Source organism: Centruroides sculpturatus, unplaced genomic scaffold, assembly GCF_000671375.1.
Source record: "Centruroides sculpturatus isolate CEXI.00-Female unplaced genomic scaffold, Cexi_2.0 scaffold44, whole genome shotgun sequence".
Taxonomy (NCBI): domain Eukaryota; kingdom Metazoa; phylum Arthropoda; class Arachnida; order Scorpiones; family Buthidae; genus Centruroides; species Centruroides sculpturatus.
Genome location: NW_019384307.1, coordinates 1 through 22,693, shown reverse-complemented (window position 1 = coordinate 22,693; position 22,693 = coordinate 1). Strand labels below are relative to the sequence as shown.

Here is a 22,693-nt window from a genome sequence, read left to right as displayed (position 1 = left end):
TCAGCTGCTCTGGACCCAAACAAAGCTACTCAAATGGTGCAACAATTGGAAAGAATTATTATTTCGGAGAACCTCTACATATCGGCTTTAACACTGTGCAACACAAAAACTCTTGAAATCCCACAAATATGGGCAACTTTATTCAAGCAATCTAATCTACATCTCTAAACATCATTATTGCTCTCTACACATATTTGGGGATATTACATCATTCATATTGCTGTTCAAAAAATTTTTTGAATTATTATTAAGGATGCACCGATAAGCAAAATGACCGATTACCGATTAATCGGCCATGCATTATCGGCCGATACCGATTAATCGGCCGATTAGTGTTAATAATTTATTGCATTAATAGTGTGAGACATGCAAAGTGGCAAAAAGGCAACCCACAATTAAAATGCAAAATAAATTGATTAAATGTGTAAACCAAGTCAACTATTTAGGAGTAACAATAGACAACAAACTTTTCTGGAATGAACACCTAGAAACAGTTAAGAAAAAAGTGGGTAACTTATTTCAAGAAATAGCGAAAGTAGCACGTAAAGAATGGAGTATAGGTGGAAGGGCTTTAACACATATTTATAAAGGTGCTGTAATCCCAATTGTTACATATGCTGCCCAAATTTGGGGGAAGAGGATGGAGTTGACACACATGAAACAGAAAATAAATAGCCTACAAAGAAAAATGCTATTAAGAATTACTGGAGCATACTGTACTACATCCCACGATGCACTCTGTGTACTGGCGGGCCTAATGCCTCTGGATTTGGAAATTCGACAGCATAGTGACACAAGAAATATATTAAAAGAAAACAAAACTCATAATGATTTATTGAAAAAAGAGGACGAGCTAGAAGCAGATATGAAACAACACCAAAAATTATTAAGATATGAATGGGAGAAAATACATATAAAGAAATACAACTATCGGGATAAATACAGAATCTATACGGACGGATCAAGATCCTCAGAAGGAGTGGGAGCGTCGTATGTTTATTACTATAGAAATAGGGAACAGTATCATAAAAAAATCAAGTTAGATAAAAGATGCACAAATTATCAAGCAGAATTGGTAGCAATAGATCATGCAATTAACTGGATAAGTCAAAGGAAGAAAAATATAAAAATTACTATTTGCACAGACAGCCAGGCTGTATTAAAAGCTCTTAATGATGGTAACAATAAAAGTGAACTAATAGATAATATAAGACGAAATATTGTGAAAAGTGATAATATGCTAGTGTTCAGCTGGGTCAAAGCCCATTTTGGAGACCAAGGAAATGAAAGAGCGGACAGTCTGGCTAAAGAGGCTAGTTATCTAAAAACAAAGGAATCATACAGAAAAATATCTACAAAATATATAAAAACTGAAATCAAAAATAGATACATATTACAGTGGCAACAACGGTGGGAAATAACTACAAAAGGAAGGGAACTCTTTGAATACATACCAGATATTAACCAGAGGTTAAATAACAAACATCTACAAATTGGACACAAATTCACAAGATTCGTGACAGGTCATGGAGATTTTGCGAAATATCATTATAGATTTAATCATCGAGATGATGAAAACTGCGAGATTTGTGGGGTAAGTGAAACACCCACACACATCCTATTTGACTGTATGCAATATGAAAAAGTAAGAAACGAGTTAAAATTAGTTTGTAACAAAGAAGGTTACGATTGGCCTATTAGGAAAAGTAGCCTTATAAATAATGTTAACATATATTATTATTTCAATGAATTTATAAAAACTTGTTATAAAAACAGAACATAAAAATTTCTGTCATAGTTTATTGTCAAACTAATGACAACAAATACTCTACTCAACAAAAATATAATTAATGTAAAAAATAGAATTGTTGGGTATTAATGTATTGCGGCTATGACCGCGACTATGTAAAACTTAACTACCTGCAAAGCATATGCGAAGCAGGTTAATTTAAAGAGGAGTACCTCAAGCCAGTAGCATTTAATGCTACAGGTCAGAGGGAGTGCTCCACTAAATGTAAAAAAATGTAAATGTAAAAATAGTGTGATATCCTGGAGTTAATTATACAGTTAATTATAATGTGGAAAAAAACCCATTTTTCTCCACCTGGTATTTCCATCTCCCTGGGGTCAGGTAAACAAGAGACAATCGAATATCCTCGCAAAATCAACAATCTCTTCCTTTGTTTCTAAAATAAATCTCAACACTTAATTGTTGACGCATGGAAACTTCGACATCGTTTAAAAAGTTTAAGTGTTTCTGTGTTTAACAGAANCCTCGGGTCAGGTAAACAAGAGACAATCGAATATCCTCGCAAAATCAACAATCTCTTCCTTTGTTTCTAAAATAAATCTCAACACTTAATTGTTGACGCATGGAAACTTCGACATCGTTTAAAAAGCTGAAGTGTTTCTGTGTTTAACAGAAACAAAGTGTATTTCTTTAACCGCTGATATTTGGACAGCAACTACAAACAATTCTTTTTTTTTAAGTGTAATAGCCCACTGGTTGAATGATGATTTTCAGCAGGAAAGAGATGTTTTGCAAATTGTTTCTTTTGAAGGTTCCCATACAGCTACACGAATCAGTGAACAGTTAAAAATTGTTCTTGAACAGTATAAGTTGACAAGTGATAAGATATTCTTAGTACTAAGAGATTCTGCAGTAAATCTGGTAGCTGGAATTAGGAATTGCAACTTAGAAGCATTATCATGATTTATACATACGCTGCAGCTGACACTAAATGAATGCATATTTTCTGAACAAGATGTGAAAACTATAATCACAGTTAATAGAAATATTGTCACACATTTTAATCATTCTGCTGTAGCTGTAATCAAATTGGAAAATTTGCTAGAAAAGTTAGGTTTGCAGAGACACAAATTAATTCAAGATGTTCCTACTCGCTGGAGTTTTACATACTACATGTTGGAACAGCAAAAGGCTCTTGTCACATATGCTATAGATAATAAAATTCCTATGTTGAGCCCATAGCAGTGGTCTCTCGTTAAAAAATTGTTTTACTTGTAAAACCATTCAAATAAATTACTGTGGAAAGCCAGAAAACGAGAAGCCACTTCATCTTCAATAATTCCCACAATAGAGACTCTGAAATTATTCTTATCAAAAGCAAAGATCAGTAGTTCCTTTAGTGGCATTAATACCACAACAGAAGAACTAGAAAATCCAATAAANGTCTATTGTTACTCCTAAATAGTTGACTTGGTTTACACATTTAATCAATTTATTTTGCATTTTAATTGTGGGTTGCCTTTTTGCCACTTTGCATGTCTCACACTATTAATGCAATAAATTATTAACACTAATCGGCCGATTAATCGGTATCGGCCGATAATGCATGGCCGATTAATCGGTAATCGGTCATTTTGCTTATCGGTGCATCCTTAATAATAATTCAAAAAATTTTTTGAACAGCAATATGAATGATGTAATATCCCCAAATATGTGTAGAGAGCAATAATGATGTTTAGAGATGTAGATTAGATTGCTTGAATAAAGTTGCCCATATTTGTGGGATTTCAAGAGTTTTTGTGTTGCACAGTGTTAAAGCCGATATGTAGAGGTTCTCCGAAATAATAATTCTTTCCAATTGTTGCACCATTTGAGTAGCTTTGTTTGGGTCCAGAGCAGCTGATAATGTTGATCAAGCACTTTTTTTGCCAATTCCATTGATGATCTACTGTTTCTGATATCCTCCTGATGTTCTAGGATGTGAGAAATTAACATTCTCTGGTAGTGCTTCCTGCGGAGCCAGGTATGTAACACAATTTGTGTACCTCATAATAAATAAATAATAAATTAACATTCTGGCCGTGGTCCCTATGTAGCTGGTCTCTTCTACTGGCAGATCATGTTTTAGTGGAATTTGATAGACCCAGATTTTTCATTCAATTTAAAAATATCTCTTTGTTGCATAATAGTCTTCTTAGCGTTGGTTGTGTGGTTAATGGTAAAATAAAACCATTCATTCTAAAAAAGATGTACTATTTTTAGAGACGAGGCCTAAAAACGGTATCAGAGGATGTGCTATTTTTAGATCCTCTTTGTTATAAAGAAAAGACTGAATTATCATTCTATTTCAAATTCATATTGGTATTCTATCCACGTGCTTCGTATATTTTCATAAGTTGTTCGAAAGCTCAGAATTTGAAAACTGTTGTATTCAATATTCACCTGACGATGCTAGATTTATGCTATTGAAAGTGCTTGTGAACTCATTTATACTTCAAATTCACCGTTGGTAATGCCACAACAAGTAAGTGCAATTACGTTATAAAGTGTAGACGTGAAGTGTACATTACTTTTATTATGGAAACTAATGGAAAATACTTCTTTTTTTATTGAATACAAGAGTTGCATGGTTAAAGCTAAAAGCACAACTGTGGTTCTTACTAAAGTGTTGCAAGAAGAGTCTCATACCCAAATGCAGTGCTCTCAAGTATGACTCGTTTCCTACAGAGATTTGAACCCTTTTATCAAGAATTGAACGAAGTCTTCTAGCTAAATAAATTAACAACAAATGTAAAGCCATAGCGGAAAAAGAAAAACAGTTGTACCTGGCCCACTTATGCTTCAATAAACAGTGTGATGTAGTAACTCTACACCAACAATTGAGTAAAATAAGAGTCATTGCCAACAAAAAAGTGTGTAATCAGGAAGAAACTGAACAAAAAATTCCATTGGCTACAGGGTACTTCCCACCAAAAACAAACCAGAATAATAGAAGTTCCATATTATAACTTCACAAATTCCAAGATACCAGACAACATTCATCAAACACTAATATGGGGGCCAAAACATATACCGGCACAAAAGCTTGACTATTCACAACTTATTCCTTCCACCATGGCGGCCATTAAGAACATCTGCAGTCCAGAGTTATAATTTAAGGAATTTGCTGTATGGGATGGTTGTGCCTTATTCAGCTGCAAGAAATACATTTCAAGAGGATGAATATAACATAAGAAGACTAAATATGACAAGAAAAGAAGTTTGGGTTTGCCCCTGCAGTGGTCCTTGGTGGAGGATGATGTGTTGCAGTTCTGCAAGGATTTCCCATACATGTTCTATGGCAGTGGCGTGCCGTCATTAGAAGCGTTGGAAGCGCCGCTTCCCTCGTATTCTCTAAAAAATAAATAAATATTAATTTTAATTATATGAAAATAATCGCACAATATTTTATTATAACCGCATTATGTATCTTATTACAAATTTCTATACTACACGGGGAAAAAAAAATTGCTATTGTATATTAGAATATTAGTGGCGGAGTGTAATCTCCTGTATTTTCAGATTACGAAAAGCCAGATTTGCGCATGCGCTTTACAGAACACCAACCTCACCCGGTTTAGCCGGTGGAAGCCTACGACCTTGGGTGAAAGCTGCACACATATAAAGATTACAATTCTATCAAGGACCGGTTCTGGGCTGTTAGCCGCCTGCCCACTAGATATTTCGATTACGTGAATAACGAGTAGATTTATAACTTAACCCAACCGATAAGAATTTACTGGTATGTTTTTACGATAGTTCTGTATAGTTGACAGGAGTTAAAAAAATCCATTAAAATATTTGATATATTTATTCCGCTTTCCGATTTTATATTACTCACGGATTTCGATGTTAAACCAGTGATATTACGATTTCGTACATCCCATCTTTAAGGGGATGTAGAAAAAAACGTATACAATTCTTGTATAATGTTAAAAAATTAACCGTTACTTCGACAGCGTCATTTACAACTAAATTTAATGAATGAGAGAGATGCACAAGATACAGAAAAAGCTCTAGAATGTATTTTCCTTAAATTTACGATTTATGTATCCGTTTGTCATAAAAATTTGTCTTTCCACTTTTTTCCCGAGACTACAAATATTCGAGTACAAAATAACTGGTTTTGACTTATTTCTACTTAAGAATTAGTTAAATAATTAAGCGATTAGGGAATTGGGGACATAAACAAAACCCCGATGAAAGAGCCGGAATATTACTTAAACAAAAGCTTAACCGACCCAATCTATAGCCGAGTACAGTGGGGACTGATTTCTTTGAAATACTGTATTAGATGTAATAAAGACAGAAATTTTTCCAGTTCGACGAGAGTGACCGAAAAGTTGTAAATTTTGGAAATTTCCGTGGACAACACCTGGTCCTAAAACGAATTAGTTAGAAAACAAATGACTATTATGTTTAACATACGAGTATTTAGATTTTTACAGCTATGGTGAGAAACGTTTAAAATCTACAACAGCCCTGTCGCGTCCTTTCAGATATACTAATGATGCGACAAAAGAGGTATTTGAATTGACCGGTATCGGCACCCTGGGGATTTGGCAGTGCGTGCATGCACGCTCTGCAACCGTCTTCGATTCCATTCATTAGCCACTCGTAGGGAGCTACTTGACTAAGTGCATTGTTTTAAGATTTAAAAAGTAAAGAATATTTTATATTTTTATGTACGTTTCTTTGCAAAGCTATATTTAATTATAATTTTCTTTAAAGTATATTCATATAATTGAAGAATATTTTGTATGTACCGGTACATCCACCACATATTTTATTTCACCGAGTAAGTTTTTATTATTTTATTTTTAATTGTAGCCCTTATATCGTGGCTAGCGATTCGGAATGTAATTGTGATATTAAAAATGCATTTAGAGAAGTCTACGGTTTTTACTGGCTTATCGAATAAACGATAAGAATGGACCCTAGACCGTCACTGACGCGCAATTGACTGATTGCCCCTGGATGTCGGCTTCTTACAGAAACACAGCTTCCCTGTAGTCAAATGTCACGGCACGCCCCTGTTCTATGGGGTTTAAGTGAATAGGGTTGTCAGTCTAGATACCCTATATCCTCTATTTCTAGGTATTCTTGAACCAAGCTAGACCTGTGCGGTAAGCATTATTGTTCATTAAAATGAACCCAGGACTAAATGCACCTCTAAAAATCTGCACATACTACTGCAGGATGACATCCCTATAAATCTAGCCTGTTACTTTATCACATTTGAGCACATTCAGCGGCATACAAGACCCTAACTTATCATCCAAAACAAGGATGCCTTTATCTCCAGAACAATGACATTTGATGATGATAGCAGGATTATAACATTTCCTTGGGGCTCCCCAGATATATACTTGTTGACTATCAGTTTCTATGCTGTAATGGGACTCATCAGTAAAGAGTATAGTGGCTCATTGTTTTGAGGTCCATGCAAGGCATTCACTACAACATGTTTGCAGTTTAACGTTTTAAGATGTGATGTGCAATTAAAAGAATGCATACAGACTTATGTCATGTAGCCATCTGTATATCATTTACCTGGCTACAATGTTACCTGATACTGTTGAGAGGTGTCTAAGCAGTTCACTTTCTGTGCTGGTGGGGTGGCATTGAGGATTTATGGCCACTTAATAGTCTCAACATGCAGTTCTGACATGGGTGACTTTCACTGTATTGCCTTAACATCTTGGCCATGTTGGAACTGCTGCTAAAGCCTACAGATAACACTTGATGGAACATTCACTTCCTGTGGCACTTGTCTCTGGGTTTGGCCAGTCTCTAACCTCCCAATAATTCTGCCATGCATAATATTTTCAATATGTCTTCTTTGAGCCATAATTACTGCTTACAAATTATTATTTTCAGTTATAAGGCTATAATAACATTTACACATTTTTAATGACCTCTTACAATGCTAGTTACTCAAACTGACAGAAAATGCTTTTACACTAATTTCTTTATCAGTAAATTTGCATAAAACCTACATCACTCCCTTCAGAAGTTGTCATACAGCATCTCTACTTGAATTTTGTTCTTTTACAGCAGCAGCAGCAGCAAATACTAGTGAACTAGTGTACTAGTGAATTTTTTAAATTACAGACACGAGTGTAATTTATTGGAGACTATCCTATTGTCCTTTCTTCTCATATTAGTGCTACTTTTTAAAAAATATCCCACTGTTAAAGGTGCATTAAGTAATTCAGCTTGTAGTGGCATGTATAATACATTACCATCATTATAAATATGAACCATTATAATATAGTACATTACCATCATTATAAATATGAACCATTTAATACTGAAATAAACTGAAAAATACTTTTTTGTTGAAATATTATATAGTTTTTCATTTACAAGTTTACAAAAAAGAGAATAATCAGAAAAGTTAAATGCCATTTTAATATGTTGATAATTGAACATTAGATTAATTTTATAATTTAATATTATATATTTGTCATAATAAAAATGTCCTATATTATAACTACAGTGAATTAATAATGAATTGATCAATTTATTATTAAAATAAATACAAAGCATTTAATGGTAAGACAACTTATTCATAATTATTTGATTTTTTATGAAGTATTATTGTTTATTTTAAATAAAAATCGAAATTATTTTGTTTATTAATGTATATTTCCCATTCTTTTTTAACTAATAATTACATTTGTTTTTACGTAATAGATAACAAGTAATATTTAAATATCTTAATAATAGTTAGCTGGTCGTGAAATGAATAATCCTAGTTATCATCCTGTTTTACCATGGATCATGGATTTTACTGTACCTGAAGGAGGTTGGCGAGATCTTTCAAAATCAAAATACCGTCTAAATAAGGGTGATAGACAACTTGATTTGGTTTATGAGTCAGCTGCAAATGGTTCCAATGCTTCTTCTACATCGGGAATTTTTATTCCTTTAGACAGTGCAATTCAAGTGAGTTTGAGAAGTAAATTATATATCTACCTTTAAATTTATAAAAATAAAGAACATTTTACAAATTGAGTTAAAAATAAACAGCACAGAATTAGGAAAGAAATTTTCATAACTTTGTTTTTAAGTCTTCATTTTGTACTCAACATAGCAGTTCATAAATTGAGTATAAAAAAAAGCATCCTTCTAAATATTCATAAAAATCGGTTATCATGAAAAATTAAAAATCAAAATAATTTTTAAAAAATAATTTAAATTTATTAGAAAAATTACAATTAAATTAATTACATCAAACATTTAAACAAAAATGATCATCTTTTTTTAAGTACTTATATTTTTATATAGCTGAAAAATTTTTTCTCTGTTATGGTCAAATCACTTCTACTTATGTTGTAGACAAAAACAACAGCTGCATTTAACTGAGACCAAACTTTAATTAAACAAAGTGTACATTATACTTTAGTCCTATGTCCAAAGTGTACATTATACTAATAAGTATCATCTTATTAGTATAATGTGTCTGCCAGCGAACACAGCCTTGGATATCTGATGACTGCCTCGACTTGGTGGCCAAACGAAAACAAGCGAAGTTGACCAACTATGGACAATATCGCCAGCTTAATCATGAGGTTTGACAGAAAATGAAGATCGATCGAGAGCAGTACTGGAACAAAGTGGCCACTGACCTGGAAGCAGCAGCGTCCAAACATGAGTACCGTACCCTCTTCAGCACTCTCAGAAAGCTGAGCGGAAAGTCCAACGTAACAAATAATACCATAAAGAAAGTAGATGGAACATTCATAAAATCGTCAACAGAACGACTGCAACGTTGGAAGGAGTTCTTTAATAATCTGTACAATCATGACTGTCCTCAGGGAGTGTTAGCAGACCCACCGCTGATTGACCAGCCCACAACACCTATGTCAAACGCAGAGCCTACAATTGCAGAAGTGAAGGCAGCCATTGGATCGCTGAAGATTGGCAAAGCTGCTGGACTAGATCTGATCACTACAGAAGCGATCAAGGCTGGTGGTGACATCCTGCACCATCGTCTTTATCTACTCATTAAAACAATATGGCACACAGAACAAATACCAGCCATATGGAAGAAAGCTATCATCGTGCCAATCCACAAGAAAGGCGATAGCCGGGATTGCAGTAATTATCGCGGTATCAGTCTCCTTTCCATCGTTGGCAAAGTATTTATGAAGATAATTCAATCAAGGTTACAAAAACACCGTGAAGAAACCAGCCGAGAAGAACAGGCAGGGTTTCGTCCTGGTCGTGGTTGCTGCGATCAAATCTTTGCCCTGCGTCAGCTTATAGAGGAAAGGACCAGATGCGGCAAACGGACTGTTGTCCTGTTCATCGATTTTAAATCTGCATTTGACTGTGTGCACAGGCCTGCGCTATGGAGAGCACTTGAGAATGAGCACGTCCCACAAAAAGTTATCACACTACTTAAGGAAGCCTACAAAGATTCCATCAGTCAACTGCGAATTCGGGGGGAACTGTCTGAGGAGTTTACCACCCAGACAGGAGTTCGCCAGGGAGATGTGGTCTCTCCACTATTGTTTAATATTGTGGTGGATTCAGTTATGAGGAAGACATTTGATGGGAAACGTGGTGTCCAGTTTGGGAATGGCCACTTTCTAACTGATCTAATGTTTGCCGACAACAGTGCCGTCTTCGCTGACAATGATGTAGTGGCCACAGACACGCTTTATGATATGGCCACTATTGCTCAGTCATATGGTCTTAAAATTAATGTGGACAAAACAAAGTGCTTACAATGGATGGATCGCGGGCAACTGTTTACCTTTATGGAGTCCAGATTGAGCAGGTACAAGACCAGATTGAGCAGGTACAAGAGTTTAAATACTTACAAGTTTACAAAAAAGAGAATAATCAGAAAAGTTAAATGCCATTTTAATATGTTGATAATTGAACATTAGATTAATTTTATAATTTAATATTATATATTTGTCATAATAAAAATGTCCTATATTATAACTACAGTGAATTAATAATGAATTGATCAATTTATTATTAAAATAAATACAAAGCATTTAATGGTAAGACAACTTATTCATAATTATTTGATTTTTTATGAAGTATTATTGTTTATTTTAAATAAAAATCGAAATTATTTTGTTTATTAATGTATATTTCCCATTCTTTTTTAACTAATAATTACATTTGTTTTTACGTAATAGATAACAAGTAATATTTAAATATCTTAATAATAGTTAGCTGGTCGTGAAATGAATAATCCTAGTTATCATCCTGTTTTACCATGGATCATGGATTTTACTGTACCTGAAGGAGGTTGGCGAGATCTTTCAAAATCAAAATACCGTCTAAATAAGGGTGATAGACAACTTGATTTGGTTTATGAGTCAGCTGCAAATGGTTCCAATGCTTCTTCTACATCGGGAATTTTTATTCCTTTAGACAGTGCAATTCAAGTGAGTTTGAGAAGTAAATTATATATCTACCTTTAAATTTATAAAAATAAAGAACATTNATTTACCCGATTTGGCAGTTCCATGGTGGTGTAGTGGACCAGAGGATTTTATTAGAAAACACAGGATTGCATTGGAAAGTGATTATATTTCAGAACGTCTTCATCATTGGATTGATTTAACATTTGGATATAAGGTTAATAATTTTACAGTATTAACATAGCATGTGTTATTTTACAGATTTATTATTTTTTAGAATGTCATAAAATTGATCATATATTTCTTTATTTATTTAATTTATATGCTGTAATTAAATGTGACACAATTTTTATTATACTGTATTTAATTATTTAATTTAATTATTAAATAGTGTCATTATTTTAGCTTAATGTAATCTGGCAATTTTTTGGCATTGATCAAAAAATCAGTTTAATGGATGTTTATATTTGTAGGTTTTTTAACAATTTCATTGTCAGTTTTAGACTGAAAAGATAGTTATCTAAATATTTATAATTGAAAAGCAGTGTTTAGGTTCATTTTAAACTTAAAATATTATATTTTATATTGAAAAAATTTCAATATGATGATCTAAATTTTTTTAAGTCTAAAATTTTTTTGGCTTTTTTTTAGTAACTTACATCACATAAGGAACACAAGGATCACAAGAAACTTCTACTGTTTTACTGTCCATTTATAGTTAAAGTTAATTGATTCAAATAATAACATAATTTATAATGAAATATCTCATAATTTAATGAATCCTGTTAACTTTAAAAAAATTATTAAATAAATAGTTTTTTATTTGCTTGATAATTTTTTAAGTTAAAATTTAAATAGTAACTTATATGTCTATTGATATTCAATTATAAATTAGGAAATTTTATAAAAATAATTTCTCAAAATCCAGAACACAAGACATTTTGATTTTGAAATTTTATTGCATTAAATTTAAATTTTGAATTTTGAAATTATCTAGGAATTAACCATTGTCTATATATTATTTAGTTATCTGGAAGTGCTGCAATAAAATCAAAAAATGTGTGCCTTCCATTGGTTGATCAGCATACATCACTAATTAACAATGGAGTTGTTCAATTGTTCACTTATCCACATCCACATAAACTAAGTCCAAGTCTCTATCTTGGAAAAAATGCTCCTAAAATATTTAAAACAATCATTTGCTATTTATGAATAGAGAAACAAATGAAGAATTATGAATATATATATATTTAAAAAACATGAAGTAATAAAATATTGCAGTCAATTCTAATCTATGAAAATTGTGTTCTATTTTCAAAGTTGAAAGAGGTTGAGGTATAAAAGTAATGTCAGACTACTTTTTCTCAGAAATTTTACTATAACAATGCATTTTATATCAATTAGTCTTCAGTCATTAATAAACACACTGTTATTTATCTGCAAAGTCACCATCATTTTCTAAGCACTAGTCAGATGCTGCATTACAAGCCTATAAAAATCCATTATCTCTCTCTTTAGAGCTTTGCAAACACTGTGCTTGTGCTGTTTCTTATTCATGAAATAGATTCCGTGTAGTGTTTCTTTTAATAGTCCAAAAGAGCAATAGTTGGAAGGTGCAATATCTGGACTGTAGGAAGGTTAAAAAGAATAGTTCATTCCAGTTTTGCAATAACCTCTCTTGGGCACAGATTAGAATGGAGTTATGCATTATCATGGTGCAGAAAACTTCATTAAGGTTTTTGTCTGGTTGAATTCTACAGATGCAGGCTTTCAACCTTTAAAATATTTTCACATATAGATCTGAGTTGACTGTGGTGTCTTCATAAAGTTTACAAGTAAGACTCATGCTGGTCTCTGATCACAGTCACCATGACTTTATCAACAGAAGCCCATGTCTTGAACTTCTTGGACAGTGAATTTCAAATGGTGCCACTCCATTCACTGTCTCTTTATTTTAGGTGCATAATGGTAGATTTAAATTGGTTATCAGAAGAGATCTTCCTGTACTTACTTCATCACACAATTCAACAGTTGTGATGTAACTATAAATCGAACTCTGTCAATTAATTAAATTCTATCAAAAAGGACTTAAAGATCTATATTCACAAAGGGCAACATCTTTACATATTCCAAGGCTTTATTGTCTGTTTTTAGAGAATCATCCAAATATAACAATTTGCTTATAGCTTACAAACAGAGTATCATGATTTAAGAAATTATAATGATTTATTCCCTAATAATAGTCAATATTTACAGAGCAAAAGTTCAGAAAGACAAAAAAGGTGCCAGCTTCTGAGCCATGTTGCTAGATCTCAAAAAATTCTGATTTTTTTTTACTTTTCTTTTGCATTCCAAATTTAACACATTCAATGTATTAATGGTAAACAAAATTCTTTATTATATTCAAATTTTAACTGTTAGGAAAGCATTTAATAATAATAAAAAAATTATGTAATAGATTACATATTGTATATTAGTGTATCACAAATTATACAACAATTCCATTACAATAGTTTCCATTTATATACTATGTAACAACTTAAACAAATAATTTATATATTGTTTTATATTTCTTCAGTGTCTCTATTCTGAAGAAATATGGATTTGATTCAGCCATATATAATTAAAGACAACAAATAGACAAAGGTTTATTTACAGCTATAAGCAGACTTAGCTCAAAATACACATATAGTATCACTACACATGACTATAGTAACTGAGTAATTATAGTAACAATGTTAAACAACTATATAAAATGACAAAATGATGAGTTATTACATGTATATATTGTTTACTGTAATGTGTCTTGTCTTTATGAATATGATTTCTTTAAGTTATGAACTTAATGAAGGCTTAAAAAATATAAATGAGTAGTTCTACTAATTTTGTGATACTTTTCATTAGAGTTATTATTTTTAGTTTTTCTAAAATACAGGAAGAATATTTTTATTAAATAGATTTATATAGGCTTGTTATAAAATAAAATATTTAATTATAATGTTGAGATAAATACTATATTTGCAAATTAATTTTTAAAATATTTTTAGGTACCCCATCATGTTTCAGAAATTCTTTCAGATATTACGTATTATGTATATAAAGCAAGGAGATTGCCAGTTTCAGTTCTTTGTCAACATGTTCGTCGTAAATGGGTTCCTGCTGAATATCCTGCTTCTATACAGCGTCTTCAGGTCTGTAAATGTCACATTGTTTTATTGACTAATTGCTTTTTTTAAGCATTCATTTTGCAATAACTATTAATAAATATTTAATTATACATTACTTTTTTTACATCAATATTACTAGAATGGACAGCTGCCTTAGTGCAACATTTTTTAATAGTGTATCATTTACATTGGGCATTATATTACATATTTGTTTTTTATATTGAAATAAGAGAATCTTATTTCAATAATTATTAAATAAGTAAGTTTGAATTAATTGATTTTGATGATGATTATTATTTTTAAAAAACCCTAAAAAAGTAATTGGCATTGATCATTTGCTATTTATGAATAGAGAAACAAATGAAGAATTATGAATATATATATATTTAAAAAACATGAAGTAATAAAATATTGCAGTCAATTCTAATCTATGAAAATTGTGTTCTATTTTCAAAGTTGAAAGAGGTTGAGGTATAAAAGTAATGTCAGACTACTTTTTCTCAGAAATTTTACTATAACAATGCATTTTATATCAATTAGTCTTCAGTCATTAATAAACACACTGTTATTTATCTGCAAAGTCACCATCATTTTCTAAGCACTAGTCACATGCTGCATTACAAGCCTATAAAAATCCATTATCTCTCTCTTTAGAGCTTTGCAAACACTGTGCTTGTGCTGTTTCTTATTCATGAAATAGATTCCGTGTAGTGTTTCTTTTAATAGTCCAAAAGAGCAATAGTTGGAAGGTGCAATATCTGGACTGTAGGAAGGTTAAAAAGAATAGTTCATTCCAGTTTTGCAATAACCTCTCTTGGGCACAGATTAGAATGGAGTTATGCATTATCATGGTGCAGAAAACTTCATTAAGGTTTTTGTCTGGTTGAATTCTACAGATGCAGGCTTTCAACCTTTAAAATATTTTCACATATAGATCTGAGTTGACTGTGGTGTCTTCATAAAGTTTACAAGTAAGACTCATGCTGGTCTCTGATCACAGTCACCATGACTTTATCAACAGAAGCCCATGTCTTGAACTTCTTGGACAGTGAATTTCAAATGGTGCCACTCCATTCACTGTCTCTTTATTTTAGGTGCATAATGGTAGATTTAAATTGGTTATCAGAAGAGATCTTCCTGTACTTACTTCATCACACAATTCAACAGTTGTGATGTAACTATAAATCGAACTCTGTCAATTAATTAAATTCTATCAAAAAGGACTTAAAGATCTATATTCACAAAGGGCAACATCTTTACATATTCCAAGGCTTTATTGTCTGTTTTTAGAGAATCATCCAAATATAACAATTTGCTTATAGCTTACAAACAGAGTATCATGATTTAAGAAATTATAATGATTTATTCCCTAATAATAGGGAAAATATATATATATATATATATATATACATATATATGTATAATTATTATTTTTAATGTGGATTTAGGCTATGTTGCATATATGAGACCTTTTCTTGAAAGATTACAAGAACAATGTATGATATGTATATGGGCAAAAAGAGAAAGAGCACTGCACTGATGCTGTTTGCAAAGATGGATGATCCAAGATACATAGGAAGGAAACTAAGGTTATCAGGGATGTAAGTTATCCAATCTACATGAATATTGTTGAGTGAAGTGGAATGTATAGATATAGACACAACCAATGATTGTCTGAATGATTGGGCTAGAATTTGGCTAATTAAATGATTAGCCAAATTCTAACCCAATCATTCAGATTTTATTCAGCTGAGAGAGATAAAGATGTTAAAAAGTTTCATAATCAAAGAACTTCAAAAATTTCTTAAACAGATCAGAAATTATTTTTGTTTTAGATTTGAATACAATTATGCAACTCAGTTATGTACAAAAACTGTTTTTATTACTTTATATAATTTTTTTTTTTTTTTGTGAGCAGTTATTTTTATTATTAAGAATATATAATTATTCATGAATACTTTCAGGAATGGACTCCTGATGAATGTATCCCAGAATTTTATTGTGATGCCACCTTATTTTATTCTATTCATCCTGATTTACCCGATTTGGCAGTTCCATGGTGGTGTAGTGGACCAGAGGATTTTATTAGAAAACACAGGATTGCATTGGAAAGTGATTATATTTCAGAACGTCTTCATCATTGGATTGATTTAACATTTGGATATAAGGTTAATAATTTTACAGTATTAACATAGCATGTGTTATTTTACAGATTTATTATTTTTTAGAATGTCATAAAATTGATCATATATTTCTTTATTTATTTAATTTATATGCTGTAATTAAATGTGACACAATTTTTATTATACTGTATTTAATTATTTAATTTAATTATTAAATAGTGTCATTATTTTAGCTTAATGTAATCTGGCAATTTTTTGGCATTGATCAAAAAATCAGTTTAATGGATGTTTATATTTGTAGGTTTTTTAACAATTTCATTGTCAGTTTTAGACTGAAAAGATAGTTATCTAAATATTTATAATTGAAAAGCAGTGTTTAGGTTCATTTTAAACTTAAAATATTATATTTTATATTGAAAAAATTTCAATATGATGATCTAAATTTTTTTAAGTCTAAAATTTTTTTGGCTTTTTTTTAGTAACTTACATCACANTTTCGGCTACAGGTCGTTAAACCTGCTCACTTGTCAAGATGGCTAAAGTTCGAATGCAGTCCCAGGGGGTCAGGATTCTTTTTGTCAGGTCGAGTGGAGGAGGTGAAAGGGGCTGTCGATGAGACGTAGGCGATATGCGAGTAAATGACACCATTTAACAATGGAAACAACAGTTTATTAGATTAATGAAAAAATTAACAATTACAAAATCTAACATATTGAGAAATGAATTTAGTTCGCTAGCTCCTAACTCGCGGAGAGAGAGTTTACATTTTTTTGCTCCATACCTCTAGTATAATTCAACGTAGACGTTAGGTTTATGCCCTTATTCTTCCAATTGATGCACAAAGTTAAAATTCTCCACGACTTAATCCTTTCTGCCCAGCCGTAGATGAGAGACTCCCCCAAGGAGGGGGAAGAAGTCGCTTTTATAGCTTTGGGCTGGGGAGAGTAGTCATGTGATCCCCCATTGTGAGAGGTAGAGTTGGTCCTGCAGGTATGGAGGTTAAAGTTGTTCCCGGGACCAAAACAAAATGACGAATTTGGACTTTAACTATAAACTTTTTGTCTTGCAACAGAGGAATGTCATTGTTCGAGGGTTGAATGTTTATATTAACGAGGAAAGTTATAAGTTAATATTGATATTTGATTTTTTTTTCTGACAATGTTATTTTAACGAGGCGGCGACAAATTTATTTCACATACGTTGAAAATTTAGGGGGAAAAATTAACATTTTTGGGCTTACTCTGAGGTCGGATCTCACAAATGTAAATGTATTATTTCATCATTTCAAAAAATAGGATGATGTTTTAAACTCAAATTGCAACTTTATGTAAATTTTACATAAATTTAAAAATTATAATTTTGAGAATTTCTAATTTTCCTAGAGCTTAAACATTTTATACAAAAATAATTTCAATAATGTAGTATTGGCATTATTATCATTTTAGTTGTTCTTTTTTGTAATATAAAAAATGAATAAAGTACATTTCTTTTATACAATTTTTTACATTTTTAAAATAAGAAAATTAGTCATGAAAAATTCTCTTTATAGTTAAAATTTTAATATACTTTTTATTGTGAAAGTTAAAGTACTAATTAAAAAGTAAGCAAAGAAAACTGATTCTAGACAAGGTTGAAATTTGAAAAATTATATTTTTTTTTATGTTTTCCTTGTTGTATTAATTTGTTTAGACATGTATGAGTTTGATTCTATGTAAGTTGATTCTCAAACATTCAGTACTTAAAATAATTTTCTAAATTATTGAATTATCTGATAATAGCAAATATTTTGTTTTAGTAACAAAAATATTTAATTTTAATGTTGGTGGTAAAACATTTCTTAATTATTTTTTTTATAGATGCTTTCAAGAAGCTTTGAAATTACTACTACAAATTGATTTTTCAAATAAAGAAGCAAATGGAAAAGTTTTGCTTCCTTCTCAATATCCACCTGTAACTTTTAGAGGATTACCTCCTCCATCTGCTCATCAATTACTTCAACCACTAATTCATATTCTCCCATTTCCTTCATATTTTCCAGAACTTTATAGCTTTATTCAACAAATGAACCATTATTCTGTTTGTCTAGAAGACATAAAAAATAATTTTATTTTAGAAAATAAACATGATAAAATTAATAATTTAGTAATGGCAAAAATTAATCTTGCAATGAATACTTTACCTTCTTTATTAAATAAACTAAATGCAGAAGGACTTGATTTATTAACTCCATATCTTCAAGACCTTTTTGAATGTCCTGATACAGCTTTACTTGCAGCGTGGCATTTGTTTAATATAGTAGCACAAGCACTGGGCCCACAACAAACTGTTCGAAAACTATTAGTTACAATTATTCATTTATTTGATCCTGAAGTGCCTTCACCAAAACACTTAAAATTGTATCATCGTTCTTATTTACTACAATTGATGGTTAGGCTTGGACTCCTTACATTTCTTGCACATTTCATGACTTTAATTATAGAAGCAACTGGTGGATTTAGAGATTTTTCATCAAATCATAGTCCAAGGTAAAAATTTTTGTTTATTTTATATATTTAGTTTTAGTTTTTATATTTATTAAGTTTATTATTTAAAACTAGAAAACTATTTATTTATTTATTTAAGCATACTGGTACAACCATGAAACGGGGAGAAATAATACAAAATTATACAAAATCATACATATCCATTAACACAAAACATAAAAATACATATAACTTATAAATAAAATACAAAGGTGAATTCAAACTTAAACTAAATGTAGGAGAACTATCCAAAGAGAGAAAAAAAATTACAATGAAAAAAACTACACTGTAACTTATCTAGAAAGCAAAAAGAAAGAATCAGATTAGTCTCTTGTCCACAAAGTAGATAGTCTCCCAAATAACCAAAACTAACTGCTGGTTAAATAAGCTACAAACCATGTCCCAGAATGCAATTAACATAAAACCATCAACAACTTTTACACTATGAATGTATAAGAAAAATAAACCACATTACAACAAAGCAAACATCATAAAATAAACAATTTAACCTTTTTAATAAAAGTAAATACCTTGAAAAAAGAATCAGAATCACAGATTACTTTCACAAAACTATTAAATGAAAAGGAAGTAACACCAAAAATCTCCTAATATAATTTTGAGTAAAAAGCATGAACTGTTATTACGTGATATGCATCTAATGATGAATCAACCATACCACACACACAAATGTCCTTTCTGTAATTACATAAAAACGCAATGAATTACACTTAACTTGCATTAATATTGTCATGGCATTACAAGAAAGATTATTGTTATAAAACAAAGCAGCCAAAAAAAGATTTATTCAAATGTTTATACCATCGGAAATAGGTACTTGATAATATGCCATTATTCAGATTTGAGATAAAATTATCAAAATGATTTAACTTTATTAAATAAATTCCATTTACATTTTTAAATAAATTCTCAAAATCAATTTCATTACTTCTATAGTTTGTAGACAGATACTTAGTCCAGTTAGATTAGTCCAGGGCAGCTTTACTCATTTCCAAATGAACCACAAACAAATCTTGCTAAGGCACTCTTCTCCCAAGCTCAATGTTCTAAAAACCAGTTAATACATTTGCTCAAGATCGTGCAAGACAGTGGAACTAATAAACACCATATATACTAAATATCGAGGAGTTAATCGTGGGATCCATACAACCCCTAAGCAAATCTACATCCAAAATCTCTATTTGAAACCCCAAACTTTGGAGGCATAGAGAAGAGAAGAACCTACAACTGCATTAAATAATTTTAACTGATCCTCAAATTATGCAATTTTGCAGACTTACACATTTGTATAACTTTTTCTAACTTTATCTCAGCGTTAACTCTACAAGCCCTCACATGAGTATTAAAATTACTATTATGTTTAAAGGTCACATCCAAATATATTCTGAAACAACCAAAATTGGATCATCCCTAAACCACCATTTATCAAACTTTGAGCCCTTACCGTTATTTCAAAAAACAACAATTTTAGATTTTGTAAGATTTAATTGCAGATTGTTACACATTAACCTTTCAACAGGGGGATAGTCAGGTATGGTGCTACCACAAAGTAGTGGAGAATAAACGTGGGAAATTTTTAAAGTATTTTTCCATGCGTTTTTTTCTCATTACTGTTTTGGAAAAAGATTTTGTAAACAGCTATGTCTAGGAAAGAAAAATTTTTTTTATAATTGTTACATAATTCATTTTTTATGTGAATTTTTTTTGGCGATACCCCAAAAGAATTTAACGGATATATCCATCCCTCACTCTTGAATGGTTAAATATTTATCCAAAAGGTTAGTTGATGCCTACAATGACCTCACAGAATTAGCCACAATTACCACATTGTCTGCATACACTAATATCCTTACATTGACACTGTCTACATCAATGCTTTCCATCTCAGAATCATTAATACAATTCAATAAATCATTTAAAAATAATCTAAAAAGAATGGGCTCAAAATGCATTCCTGTCTAACATCCTTATCTGGAAAGAAAGGCTGGAAACAGCAATTTCTCTGTTTAATACTAACGTTTAAACCACAATATAACACAAATTTAAAACAATCTGTAATTTAATAATTTCCTCCATAATAAATTCCTTGTATCAAATGCTGTTGCTAAATCTACAAAAAATGCATATACTTTATGCCATTTCCTCCTTAATGTCAGAAATAATTGTATGTAATATGAAGATATTATCAATGGTTGAATAACCTGCATGAAAATCAGCCTGATTCTCTGGCAGTATCTCTCACATTCAACCAGCTTATTAATCTATAATACAAAAATTTTTGAAACACAACACAACAATGAAATACCTCTGTAATTTGTAGGAACCAACTTTGAACCACCTTTATAAACTGGAACCAACAACAAACTCTTCCATTCTACTGGGATAGCACCAGTTCTCAACATCTTATTAAAATTTTATAATAAAAAAGAAAAAGCAGTTTCAATTTTCCAAAAATCTGTGGGTATACCATCCATTCCTGGGGACTACCAACTCTCAACTTACTTAAAGCATATCTCAGTTCCTGCTCTGAAATATCCAAGTCCTGTGTTTTATCCAACCAGATCAAACATCTATTAAAAACACTTAAATCAACTTTATATGTTCTTTCAGAACCATAAAGGGAAAGGAAATAACTAAACCATCATGTAAATTAATATTTACACTAACCAAATTTCTACAAATTCCAAAATCACCTACTCTTTCTGTAAAAGTTTCCAGAATTCTGTATAATCCACACATGTAAATGTCCCTTCTGGAAAGTGAAAAAGAAAGAATCAGATTAGTCTCTTATCTACAAATTGGATAGTTCCCCAAACTAGAGAACTAAACATTGGTGGTTCAAATCCATCACTTTTTTATTTATTGATTATTTTGCTATGTCTATATTTTTTTTAACAATTTGATTACTCATTAAATATTAATAAGTAATCGAATTATGTTAATAGGACATTTCCTATGTTTTGGAATTTTTAAGGTTTTTTTATAGCACTTAAGTATTTACCCAACAAAAAGTTGTGGTTGCCCATTGTTTTAACTCCAACATAGTATGTTTAACCAATTAAATTATTTATGAGGATATTCCATGAATTTTTTATTATGCATATTTGTATAAAATTTCTTTGAAAGAACTAGCAAAAGTATTTTAATCATATATTTCTATATCAATTTAAAAAATGAAAGATGGAACTTTATGTTGAATATAGTACATACATGTAAAATTTGAAATTTTAATTATATTGTTAATATTTAATAGATAATTTTATGATATGCTACAGAATCTTTACACTTCAGTGTTACTGTCATTCAATTTTATTTGCTTATTAAATTTAATTATTTTACATTTTTAGTATATTTAATAATTATTTTGTTCAATACAATTATTTTTAGTGCTGCACATACAGATACGTCCGATTCCACTATAAGAAAAGGTTCTCATTTACACTCTCCAGAATTAGAACAATTGGTACATGATGTTGAAATTGATGATAGTTCATGTCTTCCTGAAACTGTTTCTTCTCCTTATGATGATGATTCTTCACAAACAGATCTTTTAAGTAATCGTAGTGGAAAGAATAGTGGTAATGGAACTGATGGAGAACCAGAAATCTTTATATTAGAAACTGCTGGAGATGATGATGATGACAGTGAATTAATAAGGAACGAAGAAAATAAGGTTAGAAAA

At 30.9% G+C, this 22,693-nt stretch overlaps 1 protein-coding gene across 1 annotated transcript in view; it reads left to right on the top strand.

Annotated features, from left to right (window-relative positions):
* Positions 1–22,684, top strand: part of LOC111619478 (WD repeat-containing protein 81-like) — a gene marked incomplete at its 3' end in the record, with an annotated part of 38,968 nt that extends 16,284 nt beyond the window's left edge. Inside the window, exons 6-10 of the mRNA XM_023361205.1 lie at positions 8,522–8,740; positions 14,229–14,372; positions 16,313–16,516; positions 18,230–18,996; positions 22,399–22,684. Of these exons, the coding sequence (XP_023216973.1) occupies positions 8,522–8,740; positions 14,229–14,372; positions 16,313–16,516; positions 18,230–18,996; positions 22,399–22,684 (1,620 nt within the window). The remainder of the gene's footprint in view (positions 1–8,521; positions 8,741–14,228; positions 14,373–16,312; positions 16,517–18,229; positions 18,997–22,398) is intronic.
* Positions 22,685–22,693: the final 9 nt, after the last annotated feature.